Genomic DNA, 15751 nt, shown 5'->3' with positions numbered 1-15751 from the left:
GCAGAAACTTCATGTGAATGTGCGGGACAAGCAACTTTATCAACTCATGGTACTCCGCGTAGCGCAGCAGAGTTTTTTACCACTTCAAGGAGTTCCGTGTTGCGCTGCTACGCGAACTCAGCCCAGGCTTAGTTATGTGATGCAAGAAAACAGTTGCTTTTAATGTATGCCTTTCATGTCCAAGAAAGTATTGCTGATATCAACTGCCTGCTATATGTTTTACACTGTGGTACGTGTTTATGTTCTTCAATAAAAAGATTTGACATAAAAAAAACTGTTCAGATGGATCCCGATTGAGTGGTGAGGCACTGTAGTCAGGCTTTAATTGTTAGTCGTCCGGACTCTGAAACTTCTTTGTATATTGGAATGGCAGACTATCTGTTTACATATCTTCAGATGATTCAAAATGCAGCAGCAGAACATATCTGCAATAAAGACAGATATAGTTCTGCCTCCGCCTGCCTAAAAACTCAGCACTGGCTGCTCACACCCAAAAGAGCTACGTTTAAGCTGCTCTTTCATACTCACAGGGCTTTGCACAACTGGCCTTTGGCTTCTAAGGTTAAATTCTACCAAGCTTTAAGAAATTTAAGATCGACAAACCTTGCCCTGGCCAAAACTAAAAGGATTCAGAGGGCCATAGGAAGTGGTCGCTCGCTTACCCATTTTGCAGCGGCTCGCTGGAATGCTCTCCCTTTGGATCTGCGCCTTACCGAGGATTAACTAGTATTTAGGAAAAAAATGAAAACATGGCTTTTCCCTGTCTGATGCACCTGCACCCTTCTGTTTCTATCTGCTTTTCCTGCTTACTATACATATGACAGTCTCAGAGCCATGATATCCCTTTGGGGGTGATAGCTAGTGCTCTATAAATACTTGAAATACATAAAATTGGTCTCCTAGTACTGACCCTCTTTGGTTTTTCTACCTGGTTCTGCAACTGCTGGCCCTGGTTGTGCTTGTTCCTCTGGGCCTGGTTGGCGCTCCCTGGCCCTCCTCATCATTATTGTCCTTGGCTTTCTATTCCTTCTACACCTGATGTTTCTCTTTCCTTGGGCTCTTGTCCATTGTGTCAAGTTCCCCCTGTTCCACATCCTCCTGGCCCTTCTAATTCTTCTCACTTGGGCCAGGTACCCCTAGTCCTGTTTTTTCTTGTCCTGTACCTTATTACCTATTTGTTCCTGGTCCCCTATGGAATTGGTAACCCTGGTCCTTGTTTATTAGTTCTTCCATAGCCTGTTTTCTGTTGTTTTGCTCCTCATGGCTCTGGTTATACTAGCCTTCCTGGTGGACCACATTCCAGCCCTTATTCCCCTACTTTTCATCATCCTGCTCCCCCTGTTCCTACTCCTTCCTTTCCCAGAACCCGTCCACAATGCATTTAGTTAAGTAAAGCCTTGAATCCTGTCTCCCAGATTTAAATATTTTTGGCTTAAAAACTTCTTCTGCTGAGACAGCACTGTCAATGACAGAAATGAGCGCTCAGATGAGACTGGGCCTTGCCCGCTTAAAATACTGCTTAGCATTTTAACAATTAAAACTATCATTCCCAAGATGCATTGTGAAGGTGACTAAAATGTCAATATAGCTGAAGGGGATGCATTGTGCAGGTGACTAAAATGCCAATAGAGCTGAAGGGGCCACTCATAAAATGGGGCCAATAAGTATCTATGCCTGAAACCCACTCTGCTGGTTGGGGAACCCAGCATAGAGGGCGTTGCTGTAGTTGAGGCGGCTGGTGATGAGGGCCTGAGTGACAGTCTTTCTGGTGATGGTTGGAAAACATCTGAAGATTCCGCTGTGGTCCCATGCGGAGGTGCTCTTTCTAAAAATCAGTACTTCAATTTTGTCTGAGTTGGAGGCAGTTGTCTCTTATCTATTTGGCTACATTGGTTATGGCATTGCAGAAGTTGGTTTTGGCGTTGGAAGGGTCCTCTGTGAGCGAGAGGATCAGTTGAGTGTCATCTGTGTAGGAGATTACGTTGAATCAGTGGGATCTGATCACATATGCAAGGGGGTTCATGTAGATATTAAACAGGGTTCAGCTGATGGATGATCCTTGAGGTACGCCGTCTTAGAAATGAGATTTCTAGTTGGCTAAGGCATGCACCAAAGCCAGGCAGAAACCACCACTCCAGTCAGGGCAAAGGAGTTACATGCTGAAGTGAACCTCTGCTCACCCCTTTGTAGCTTGGCACGAGCAGTTAGGCTTATCCCAGAAGCAATGTGTAAAGCGTTTGCGCAACACACACACACAGCAGCAACACACTAGGCACACCACAAAAGAGACTCCACACAAGGTTATGTAAAAAATAGCCTTTGTATTATCCAAAACACATTAGAATCATAATTACACATATACACTGTGCCAACTGGCATCAGGTAGTAATTTACAAGGGATTATATGCATGACAGGGCCAATCGGGCCACTGTCAGAACTTTTAGAAAGCACAGTTAGCAAATATAAAACAACCACTAACTGCTGGCAAAATACTGTCCTCAGCATTATCACTAGCAACATAAAAGCATTATGTCTGCATCACATTTAGCATAAACACATTATGCGTAAATCAACACTCCCCAGGTGCATACATCACCTTCAGCATAACCACATTAGGGTCTTGCGACCTTTCAGTACACAAAAGCGACCCCTGGCCAACTGGCCTTCCTGGAGGCCCAAATACCCTCTGTCCCAAATGTCAGGGCTCTAAACGTAGGGCCTTCCACTGGCCCTCAGGCTGCCTTGGCAGCAAAACCACTGTGCGTAATGCACTGGGGCGGGGAGTGTATCTGACTCCTTCCTTCTTAAGAATAGAAAATGCCCCTGTGTTGCAGCTACCCGCGCTGTTGAGGGGAAGCTGAGAAAATTGGCTGTGGCACCACGTTGCCTCTGGAGCCCCACTCTGGGACTCCTACAACAAAATTACCCCCACGTTGCAGCTGCCTGCGCTCCTGCTGTGCAGCTGTGAGGAACAAGCACTAGCACCAACTATGCCGAAATTGAGCACCAACACTGCTCAATGGGAGCCCCACTCACCGGGGCTCTTCTCGACTCCTCGGGTCTGTTTGGGTGCAGGGGGAAGGCACCAACAAAGTGCCTCAGTAGGCCCCGCTCATGTGGCCGCTCCAGATCTGCCCCGGCTTCTCCTGCGGCCACAGCAGCCCACGAGGCTCCAACTCCGCGACTCCTCCCACAATCAGGCTTCCACAAGGCCTGACTCCTGCCGCGGCGCACGGCAACCCACCACGAGACTTCCTCTGGGCTGGCTCTGCCCTCGGTCAGGCGGTCAGCCTGTCTTCCGGTTATCGCGGCTCTCAGCTGCGGTTTCACCGGTGCATCAGCAATGCGGGGTAGGCTCCCACTCCATTGTGCACACAAATGCGGGGTGGGCTCCCGCTCTGTTTCTTAGAAGCACTAAAAGGCGGGGTAAGCTCCCGCTCAAGTAGGCAGCACAGCGCTGCCGAGCCTCGCGCTGTTCTTGGCACACGGGCCAGGCAGAATCCCAGTCTTTAGTATCAGGCCCCCAACAGGGCTCTCAGCAACCAAAGTGTAGCACTCATGAGGCGCTAAGTCCAGTTTCCAAAAGGCAAAGCTGGGTCCAAGCAGGCCAGCTCACAGGGCCCGCCAGCAGACGGGCAGTCCCTCGTGGCAGTTCCTCCTGGGGCCAAGCAGGTCCAAGCAGCACCCAAGACAGCACAAGGAAGCACACCTTCATGGGGTCACAGTCCCAATATTTATACTCATTTTCCCTTTGTTCTGCTCTGGCACAGGGCTTGGGGAACCAGCCCAACTAGTTCTGGGGGGTGTTGAAGCACTCTGTTTACCAGGCTTCCACCCTCCTTTGTCAGATGGGGCTCGGTCCTCAGACACACCACAGGGGGGCAGAGCCAGCAATCACCTAGGCAGGCACAGACCTAATGCAGATCTGCCCATTCAGCCTAGCGCTGACTCACTCTGCCCTCCCTGGAGCCACACACCTCACCAGTCCCTGTCACTCCAGAGCCAGACATGCAATACAAATCAGGCAGGCAGACACATAGCACACTGAAATGCCAACTTCTAAAAGTGGCATTTCTAAAATAGTGATAATAAATCTGCGCACACTATTGTGCAGCATTTATTACTACTATTCCAAACATACCAAACTTGACCACGCTGCTCCTCGCATATCATTAATTACCACTAAAACATTTATCAGGGAATGCATTCTCATGACAGGGCAGCCTCACAGCAGTGAGAAACCAAAATGGCTGTTTGTCACTACCAGGACATGTCACACACTTAAGGTACATGTCCTACCTTTTACCTACAATGCACCCTGCCCATAGGGCTAGTGAAGGCCTTCCTTAGGGGTGACTGACATGCAGTAAAAGGGGGGTTACAGACGTGGCACACACTTTAGGCACCACGTCACAGCTGCAGTAACACTGCGCGCACAGGCCTTGCAATGGCAGAGGCCTGAGACAGGTTTGAAAGGCTACTTTGGTGGGTGGCGCAATCAGCGCTGCAAGCCCACCAGTAGCATTTAATTTACTAGCCCTGGGTATCTGAGATACCACTTTACAAGGAACTAACAGGTAAATTAAGGGAAACAACCTTTACAAAACAGTCATTACATCGCACTACATTTACAACGCAGTCATTACATCGCAATATCCTTTACAATGCATGTCACTACAACGCAGCCATTACATTGCATGTCGCTACAATGCATGACACTCCAACGCATGTCACTACAATGCAGGCGTTACATTACATGTCATTACAACGCATTGAACCCCTACACTATCCAACACTTACCCTACTGTTGCACCCCCTGGAGTTAGAATAGTAATTTTTACCCCTACACTATCCAACACTTGCCTTAAATGCAATGTAATGGTATGCATTGTAAAGGTATATTGCGAAGTAATGGAATGCGTTGTAAATGTAGTTTTAAAAAATTTGTTGTAGTGGCATGCGATGTAAATGTATGTGTTGTAAAGCATGCTGCGATGTAAAAACTGCATTGTAAAGGCATGCGTTGTAAATGTATGCATTGTAACGTCATACATTTGTAAATTAAATACGCCAAACAGGTGTAGACCAATCTTACCATGTTTACAAGAGAGAGCACACACACTTTATGCTGGATAGCAGTGCAAAAGTGCCCAGAGTCCTGAAACCACCAACACCAGGTCAGAAAAAAGACTAGGAGGAAGGCAAAAAGTTCGGGAATGACCCTGCAAAAAGGGCCAAGTCCAACAGTTCGCATATGATGTCTTTGGGTGCGGAGGTGAAGGGAAGCAGTTGGATGCTCTGTGTGCATCCTGTGAGAAGTAAGGCGATCCACTTGAGGGCGTCTGGCTGTATGCCTATGTTGTGGAGTCTGGTGACGATTGTTCTGTGGAGAGGTTGAGGAGGATCAGGGCCCCCATTTCTCCATGGTCGAGGAGTGATCTGATGTCATCGGGCAGCAATCAGAGCTGTCTCAGTGCTGTGGTTTGCCGGGAATCCTGATTGTGAGGCATATAGTAGGTGGTTTTGTTCCAGGAGTTTGCTGAACTGCTGGTTGATGGCTTTCTCGAGTACTTTGACCTAGTAGGGGAACATGGAGATCAGACGATAGTTATTAAAATCGCTGGGGCTGGAAGAGTACTTCTTAAGGAGGGGGTCTGAAATCTGCATTTTTCTATCTGTTAGGGAAGGTTGCAGTGGAGGTGGTGAGGATGCTGGTGAGTTGTGAGCTGATTGAGTTTTTTGCGAGGCTGTAGAGGTGGTGGGGGCAGGGGGCAGTGGGTGCCCCAGAATGGATGGAAGACATGATGGCTCAGTTGGACAGGGCAGTGAGCAGAGGTCAGGTGGTAATGGTTTGGCTGATGCTCGCTGGATGGGTGAGGTTGTTGGGGTTAAGGGCGGTGGTTTGGAGGTTGAAATTATTGTAGATGCTGGTGATCTTGCTGTTAAAGTAGTCTGGGGGGCTGTTGTGTGGGCTGCTCTGTCAGCGGGGTGCCTGGTGGTGGGCTATGGCTTCACCAGTTGGTGGCAGTTGCGCTTGGCGGTCCTGAGTTCTGGGGTGTACCAGTTGGGTACTGGAGGTCACAGTGAACTGTGAATTAACCAGATGCATTAAATTCCCATCTCCTGCTTTCACTTCCCCATTCCACAGGAGCCCCATTACTCAATTTTACTCTTGCAAGTGTCCCAAAGCACTGTATCCCAAGCACCAATTGCCTCTTGCACATGTCCATCACTCTGGGTCCCAGACACCACCTATCTGTCTGCATTCCCTATTTGCTGCTGCTTGTCGACTAATGCTATTGTGCCATGGTTCGAAATACTAAGCAAGCACAACCCTAAGCGCAACCAATCCTAAAGCTAGCACAAGGTCTTCTATAAGTAGCCCAGAAAAGACCATATCCCTCAAAAATCATCAAAAATAGAGGACCATGAATATATAAAATAATTCTCATTAGTGAATAAAATATTTATGTAGCATGCCTTAAAATCATACTCATTATTCTTTGCAGACAGGCATATACTCCTAAACTGCAGTGCAAAATATCTGTGTGCCATATTCTAAAGCTCCTGAAATAGAAGCTGAATTAGAAGTTTAATTCCTACATTTCTTATCTGAAAATTAAAATAACAAATGTTTTTATTCAAAATTGATTTTACAGTTTTTTCATCTGTAAATAATTCATGCAGTTACCTTTGTACAAACTAATGTACATTTGTGTATGCACTTACCTTCAAATGCCTCAGACATGTTGCTTCTCCATTACAAGATGGCTAACACCCTGCCATTGCTTGTTTTACCTTATTCCTTAATGGCCACATAAATTAAGACCTCCTTCACACTGTTTCCCCAGCGCCAATCAACTTGTACATAATCGTTACTATTTAGAGCGTGGCTGGCTAAACAGCAAAGATTATGTACCATTTTGACAGGTAAATAGCAGAGATCAGGTACTATTTGGCCAGGTATATAGCCACTTCCATAGGTTCTATGTAAATTAGCAGTACTGTTACTGTATGAGACAGTAGGATTTGTCTAGCTCTACAGCGTATGGCCGGTGAATTAGAGATTCAGCCACTTTTTTGACCCTGCTTCGTCCAAAAGAGCATCTCTCGTATTATAGACAAAGAATCTACCTTGAAAAAGTGGATGAAAAATTGAAGTCTTGGAAGAGCTTCATGCCTTAAGAAAAATGTTAGGTCATGTGGCATTTCATGATTGGATTTATAAACAGGCTAAATGTAGTTCTTTAGACAATTATGCTGAAAATATCACTGTTTTGAGACAGTTTGCTCACGTTTGTCTTGAAGAAGTCATGCCTCAGCACCCCTAGGTTGCGAAAGGTTTACCCTGGCACACCACAAAATATTTTAAATATTTCATGAGCACCCTTTAAAAATCTCTGGGTTTGTAACCATTTTATATGAACACAGTGCTACAAAATGCAGCATTAGACCCTGATTTATTCAAAGATTGTTTCCTGGGAGGTGAGACTTGTGGGGGAACCATGCTAATGCAAATCCTCTTCACTGGCTTCGATCGCTAAGTCCAATTTGAAGTCAGTATTTACACCACACCACTTTCAAATCTCACCAGCCGCCACAACATCACAATTACTAAGTCACCTCATATTAGTTGACACAATTGATATTGATCTTTCACATTTTGCTTTATTTTAAAGAGTTACACATCTTTTCAGGGAGGTTCAGTATTTTGGATTCAATTTCTGGAAAACAGTCTTCATATTCTTCAGTCTTGGTTGTTAGATAGGCCAAATTTATAAAAGTTATCACAGAATGCACAACTTTGTTCATCGTCTGTTTTTGCCATTTCCTACATGAAAACAAAAGCAGGTACAAAAATAAAGCACTGGCCTCTATAAACAAAGTATGGTCATATGGTTTGAAATTCATTATGTGTGCAGAGTTTAAAGTATTATCACAGCTTCGAAAAAGCTCTCATCAGGAATCGCAGAAGACAGAGGCACGTTCACACCAATTAGTTGCAGTAACTGTAAATCATTATATTAATATAAATCCAGTCAACAAAGATGGAACATCAGATATATATAAATATATATATATATATATATATATATAAATATGACAAATCGTAAATGGATGCAATACTTTAGAATTAAAAACCATATAAAACTGTACAAATGTTTTTTGGCAGAATTTCTAAATTTTTCAAATATATTATGCAAACTCGCCTTTACTAAATAGATACACAGCCAAAATGTCAAATATTACATTCCCTTCTATATTCAGATAAATTAACATCATGCCTTACGTCTTGGATGTACCGCTTTCCCATTTCAAATGTAACTTAGGGCCAGCATGATATGACATCGTACAATCTGACGTCATTCCTGGGAAGCTCAATTACGAAATCTTCTCAAAGGATTTTCTATCAAACAACAGTTTTGATTTTACCTAAACAATTAGGCAAGTAAAAGCGCATACATGCTGTGCTGTACAGATAGGTGGAGGGGAAGAGTTTATGTTACACTGTGACTGTGGTTGTTTATTTGTGACTCCTTATTAGAGCTTACCATGTGCATTGTCTGCTCCCCTTCGGTCACAGTACAGAGTACTAACGTTTCAATCCAATTACATGGAAATAATGAGGCAGTGAATCAAAAAACAGTTAGAATATTACTACATCATACTTTTTATGAACAAATTTGTGCATGTGTCTGCCCTGGAGTCCTAAACTGCAGTTTCATTTGTATCTAATGGTAACGCGTGAGTTTATACATATATATGGGATTGAGTACAGTCTGTTCTACATTATGACGATATTGCTAGGCGTTCAGTATCCATATCTAGGAAGTACTCTGAAGGCAGAAAGCAGGTTATATCGTATATGATCTGGTCATACCACCACCATTTCCCCAGAAAGCCTATCTCTTTGGTTTCCTGCTTTCTCATTTGAGAGTATTGGTACAGATTTTGAAAATAAATGTGTGATGGGTAAAGTGACAATAAAAAAAGCAATATGTAACAACTGATTTGCTGCAAAAACATATAATGAGTTCAAAGTGAGTAGCTTTCAGAACATGGGCAACTAAGGGAAAATTAAGCTTACACTTTCACTAATATGATGAGTTTTATACAAATAAAGTCCAACCAAACTGTAATAATTGATACTATGCAGTGGGAATTTCCTGCTGTCTAGAATGTCCAATCTGGAACATACTTTGAACCTTGGCACTCAATACAAAATGCTGTTTGCACACTGATCTTAAAAGTTCATTGTTCATTACAGTTTGAGCAAATTTTGTCCCATCAGTAGAAATAGATATCACCAGTTCAGTAATTTTCCATATCTCTTTCAATGATCTTCTTATAAGTAATGTTAAAATTCTCCTGCCATGGGCGTCCACAGAATATTTTTTAAGAGAAGCATAATTTAAACGTCAATTATCCTCCGACCCTTTTTGACAATGTCAAAGGGCAAGGGCATAGTTATTATCCCATAAAGCGCAGGCATGCAAAGGGTTGAGATCCATGATGCAAACGTTTATGGATCAAACTGACATTGTCTAATCGGTAATTTCAAATAGGTTTTTATGTTCTCACTATTGAATGCATCATATTATTCATACATACATGATCAAGGCACTATAACTGAATTATGAAAAAATATAAATCTGCATTTTGTGGTAATGTGCAAAAATGAATGACAATTAAAATACATGAAAAATGCATTTATTTTGAAAATGAATTAACTTAAATATGTTAAAATAAATAACATTAAATATATTAACTTAAATATATGTATCTACATAACAACTATTCTCATCCAATTGAAAAAAAAACATATAAACTAACGAGATAATTGTTGCCGATTAGGAACTGCAAACATATTCTTACTTGCTCAAATTTAACAATCACTTTTTTCAATCAGTAGTTTTATACAGTTTTTGTTTACTGGTTAGTGATCTCAAAAAAGGAACTGTAAACATCTGTGGTGTTGTGCAAATGTATCAATTACTTTTTCAATCACCTGTTGCTTGTTTTCATCAATTTCTGCTCTATGTAGCTTGCCATGCACATACCCGGTAATGCGATCATCTGCCATTGTCAACCTCAACCAGGTTTTTACCCTTCTCACTGTAATGAAAGACCTTTCCACTGTATAAGTGTTCACTGGTAATGTGAGAGCAATGAGAATTGCTTGCTGGACTGATGGAAATAAATCTATGTGGTTTAGCAAATCCAGAAATCCATTGTCAAACTGCTCATCCTTCCTTGACCAGATCTCAAACCATGTGACTGCTTCGGATTCCAGGTTTTCAATGTCGTAAATTTTTCTGATGTTTGCAATCTGGCATTTGTATTGTTCAAGTGTCATTTTTGCCATTTGTTTTGGTTAAAGTGAGAACACACTGAAATGTTTCTTGTTTTCATTTCCAAACCTGCTTTCTAATGATCCAATGATAGAGTCCATGTACGGTACATAGATAGACTGGAGATAGTATTCTTCCACAGAAGAGGAAAAAAAATCAGAATGAAATACTTGCCGGACACACGGTCTCGGAACACAAAGTTTGATGTTCCATGTTTCTGCTATTGGTTGAATATTTGAAAATTGCTCTTCTGCTTTTAGTTTGTGATCACAGAACACAGTCAGAAGGTCTTGCATGTGATTACACACCTTGAGGATATCAAGCTGAACAGCTTGGAGAGCCTGTCTTACAGATTTCAATTGTGATGAGAAATCTGAAATGATGGTCAAGCAAAAGAGAAAGCTCACTGTGTTTGAGAAACATTTCAATTGAAATGAAGAATCCTGAAGTGTGTTCCCTGATGCTGTAGTGGCCAGTAAGCTTAATTGCTTAAAAGTCTCTTCAAAGTTTGAGCTACAAATTCTAATGCTCTTGTATTTTGCTGTACATCATGTTTCATTTATCAATGGCACATTGGGAATAAAAGATCTTTTTGGACTCTCACAGAAAAACCTGATGATGGCTTTCACTGTGCCAATAGAATTTCGTATATTAGAAACAGCATTCAGGTCGTGAACAATCAAATTAAGTTTATGTGCAGCACAGTGAGCAAAAGAAGCTTTAGAATATTTTCCCTTTATTATGGCTTGAACGCCACCTTCCGTTCCTGCCACTGTAAAGCATCCATCATATCCTTGGCTGTGGAGTTTTACTACATTTAATCCAAAGAACATTAGGACATGCATCCATAATCATATTTGCAATTGAGATAGCATCCATTTAGTTTAAGGTTGCAAATCTAAGGACTTCTTCTCTGATGACAGCTACGGTGCTACTTGTGTTTACAAAATCTCCACCATGTGCCATCTGTTCTTTTCCGGATATGTCAGCACTTTCATCAGCAAAGATAGAACATACTTTTGACATATTGACTAAGTATACTAGATCTCCCTTTAATGCTTCTTCACCTAATGTAATGAATTCATTTTCAATTCAAACTGAAGTATACCATGTATTAACGGGTTCATTTCCCAGATGGTTCTTTAGGATCACATCTCCTGCTTCAATATGAAATAGTTCCAGACATTGCACGTTTCCAGTTGTACTTTTTTCCCCACGTAAAGCGATGCAATGTATACCACAAAATAAGATAGTGGAGAAAATTGGAAATAAAATTTTCCGATTTAATTTAATTTGCCTTTTTTTACAGCGCTTTCTATTTAGCAAACAATACTTGTTTCTGGTTTCTTTCTGATCGCCAAAAAGTGAGTCGCGTCCACTTGTGCATTTTTATGCCAAGATGATGACACATGGTTGCGTGCACTTTCGTGGAAGTATATATATTTAGTGAAAGGCATAGCTATGAATGCTCATTGTGTCCCACAATAAACTGGCTGTGGGAAACCTGTGAAATACTTGCAAATCTCACCTTTCAGTTGTGGAGAGTAGCTAAGCCATGGTTAATATTGATAAATCCACACGTCGGAAACAGCGTGGTCTACCCGAATCCTTCTTGAAGTCATACTTTTAAGGTGGGGTATATGTATTTATTTGCAGATTGTATTTAAAATTAACTGTTGTTTTTTTTATTCAATAAAATATGTTCCAATATCATTTACAGGATTATCAACATGGCTACTTTCTGTTAGAGCTGAAATTGGGCTTGCAGAACTGCTTGTGCTTGGTTCAGCCTCCTGTTCACCATGTCTAGATTATTTTCTTGCTTCCTTATCAGATTCCAAATCATCGAATTTTTGTTTTGAAACAAATTCACGAATGTCCATTTCTAAAAAGAAATGGGGATCATTAAATACTCTGCTCACCACTAGACTGTTTTCAATAAACTGGGCGTTGTAGATGAGCTGCAGGGATTTGAAAAATCCCTTTAAAGTTCTCCTATATGGAGAAACAAGATTTCCTTGCATAATGCATTGCTATATTGGTAAAGTGTGAGTGTTTGATTGGTTCTGATACTCCGTCCATCACCACCCCCTTTTGTACCGCTTTGTTCGCCATAAGTTGGCAGGGTATGCTCAGACGTTGAGTCCCTTGCTCACTTTGCCACTGGATTCAAGCAAGCCTGGCTGAAGACGGCTGAAATGCCAGAAACCGGTCCTAGGAAGCTTGTTTCCGGTCCAGGGAAGGCATGGCTTGGCAGTTCGGGCTGGACTGTTCCCATGAGGCACAGGGTCAGACTGATTTGCATATGGCCATGTCTGAACTGGGGTGGCAGAGTGGGCTAATGAACGGTGATGGATCAAACCCAGATCTGTTGACTGGGTGTGAGTGTTTGATTGGTTCTGATACTCCGTCCATCACCACCCCCTTTTGTACCGCTTTGTTCGCCATAAGTTGGCAGGGTATGCTCAGACGTTGAGTCCCTTGCTCACTTTGCCACTGGATTCAAGCAAGCCTGGCTGAAGACGGCTGAAATGCCAGAAACCGGTCCTAGGAAGCTTGTTTCCGGTCCAGGGAAGGCATGGCTTGGCAGTTCGGGCTGGACTGTTCCCATGAGGCACAGGGTCAGACTGATTTGCATATGGCCATGTCTGAACTGGGGTGGCAGAGTGGGCTAATGAACGGTGATGGATCAAACCCAGATCCCTTGACTGGGTGTGAGTGTTTGATTGGTTCTGATACTCCGTCCATCACCACCCCCTTTTGTACCGCTTTGTTCGCCATAAGTTGGCAGGGTATGCTCAGACGTTGAGTCCCTTGCTCACTTTGCCACTGGATTCAAGCAAGCCTGGCTGAAGACGGCTGAAATGCCAGAAACCGGTCCTAGGAAGCTTGTTTCCGGTCCAGGGAAGGCATGGCTTGGCAGTTCGGGCTGGACTGTTCCCATGAGGCACAGGGTCAGACTGATTTGCATATGGCCATGTCTGAACTGGGGTGGCAGAGTGGGCTAATGAACGGTGATGGATCAAACCCAGATCTGTTGACTGGGTGTGAGTGTTTGATTGGTTCTGATACTCCGTCCATCACCACCCCCTTTTGTACCGCTTTGTTCGCCATAAGTTGGCAGGGTATGCTCAGACGTTGAGTCCCTTGCTCACTTTGCCACTGGATTCAAGCAAGCCTGGCTGAAGACGGCTGAAATGCCAGAAACCGGTCCTAGGAAGCTTGTTTCCGGTCCAGGGAAGGCATGGCTTGGCAGTTCGGGCTGGACTGTTCCCATGAGGCACAGGGTCAGACTGATTTGCATATGGCCATGTCTGAACTGGGGTGGCAGAGTGGGCTAATGAACGGTGATGGATCAAACCCAGATCTGTTGACTGGGTGTGAGTGTTTGATTGGTTCTGATACTCCGTCCATCACCACCCCCTTTTGTACCGCTTTGTTCGCCATAAGTTGGCAGGGTATGCTCAGACGTTGAGTCCCTTGCTCACTTTGCCACTGGATTCAAGCAAGCCTGGCTGAAGACGGCTGAAATGCCAGAAACCGGTCCTAGGAAGCTTGTTTCCGGTCCAGGGAAGGCATGGCTTGGCAGTTCGGGCTGGACTGTTCCCATGAGGCACAGGGTCAGACTGATTTGCATATGGCCATGTCTGAACTGGGGTGGCAGAGTGGGCTAATGAACGGTGATGGATCAAACCCAGATCTGTTGACTGGGTGTGAGTGTTTGATTGGTTCTGATACTCCGTCCATCACCACCCCCTTTTGTACCGCTTTGTTCGCCATAAGTTGGCAGGGTATGCTCAGACGTTGAGTCCCTTGCTCACTTTGCCACTGGATTCAAGCAAGCCTGGCTGAAGACGGCTGAAATGCCAGAAACCGGTCCTAGGAAGCTTGTTTCCGGTCCAGGGAAGGCATGGCTTGGCAGTTCGGGCTGGACTGTTCCCATGAGGCACAGGGTCAGACTGATTTGCATATGGCCATGTCTGAACTGGGGTGGCAGAGTGGGCTAATGAACGGTGATGGATCAAACCCAGATCTGTTGACTGGGTGTGAGTGTTTGATTGGTTCTGATACTCCGTCCATCACCACCCCCTTTTGTACCGCTTTGTTCGCCATAAGTTGGCAGGGTATGCTCAGACGTTGAGTCCCTTGCTCACTTTGCCACTGGATTCAAGCAAGCCTGGCTGAAGACGGCTGAAATGCCAGAAACCGGTCCTAGGAAGCTTGTTTCCGGTCCAGGGAAGGCATGGCTTGGCAGTTCGGGCTGGACTGTTCCCATGAGGCACAGGGTCAGACTGATTTGCATATGGCCATGTCTGAACTGGGGTGGCAGAGTGGGCTAATGAACGGTGATGGATCAAACCCAGATCTGTTGACTGGGTGTGAGTGTTTGATTGGTTCTGATACTCCGTCCATCACCACCCCCTTTTGTACCGCTTTGTTCGCCATAAGTTGGCAGGGTATGCTCAGACTTTGAGTCCCTTGCTCACTTTGCCACTGGATTCAAGCAAGCCTGGCTGAAGACGGCTGAAATGCCAGAAACCGGTCCTAGGAAGCTTGTTTCCGGTCCAGGGAAGGCATGGCTTGGCAGTTCGGGCTGGACTGTTCCCATGAGGCACAGGGTCAGACTGATTTGCATATGGCCATGTCTGAACTGGGGTGGCAGAGTGGGCTAATGAACGGTGATGGATCAAACCCAGATCTGTTGACTGGGTGTGAGTGTTTGATTGGTTCTGATACTCCGTCCATCACCACCCCCTTTTGTATTGCTATATTGGTAAGCAGAGATTTGTGAACTTCAAATTACACACCTATAATACACTATTTATTGAATACAGCCCAGTGTGTGTATGCAGTAATATAAACTTTAAAAAGGAAAAGCGTATGTGTGTGGGTATATACACACACACACAATCTATATATAAACATATATATACCTATTTGTATACATATACATACGTGCAAGGGTGTCCGCGGGGGGGGGCAAGCACCTGGATTTTTCATTTGCCCTTGAAAAAAACATTTCAAGATCACGCTACTGGTATTGAGATGATGTCACTGCATGCCGCAATGTCAGCGGCGGGCAGTGGCAGGTCAGTTTCACTGCAGCATCACACATCACATGCCTCCGCAGCCTCCCATCTATGCTCGAAAGTGTAAGACAGCCGCTGCCCTTCCTTTCCACCCAAAAGGTTAAAAAATGGTGGATCTGGATCATGTAACAAAAATAAATGGAGGAGATAAAGGCATATCGGGGAAAAGAGATGACAGACTCACATGGGGAAGGAAATACATACACTGGAAAAGACATGACAGGGTGGGGGGAAAATACATACAATGGAATGGTAAAGAGAAGGCAGGGGAAGAGGAATGGAACACAATAAAGGGGAAAGAGATAACA

The 15751-nt window shown here is 43.9% G+C and overlaps 1 protein-coding gene across 1 annotated transcript in view; it reads right to left on the bottom strand.

Annotated features, from left to right (window-relative positions):
- Window positions 1-7697: 7697 nt before the first annotated feature.
- The window catches only part of LOC146812038 (uncharacterized), a 163222-nt gene continuing 155168 nt past the window's right edge, over window positions 7698-15751 (bottom strand). Inside the window, exon 4 of the mRNA XM_085615121.1 lies at window positions 7698-7832. Within this exon, the coding sequence (XP_085471247.1) occupies window positions 7749-7832 (84 nt within the window). The 3' untranslated portion in view covers window positions 7698-7748. The remainder of the gene's footprint in view (window positions 7833-15751) is intronic.

This window comes from Triturus cristatus, chromosome 7 (genome assembly GCF_964204655.1).
Source record: "Triturus cristatus chromosome 7, aTriCri1.1, whole genome shotgun sequence".
NCBI classification, from domain to species: domain Eukaryota; kingdom Metazoa; phylum Chordata; class Amphibia; order Caudata; family Salamandridae; genus Triturus; species Triturus cristatus.
This window is presented reverse-complemented; position numbering and strand designations above follow the sequence as displayed.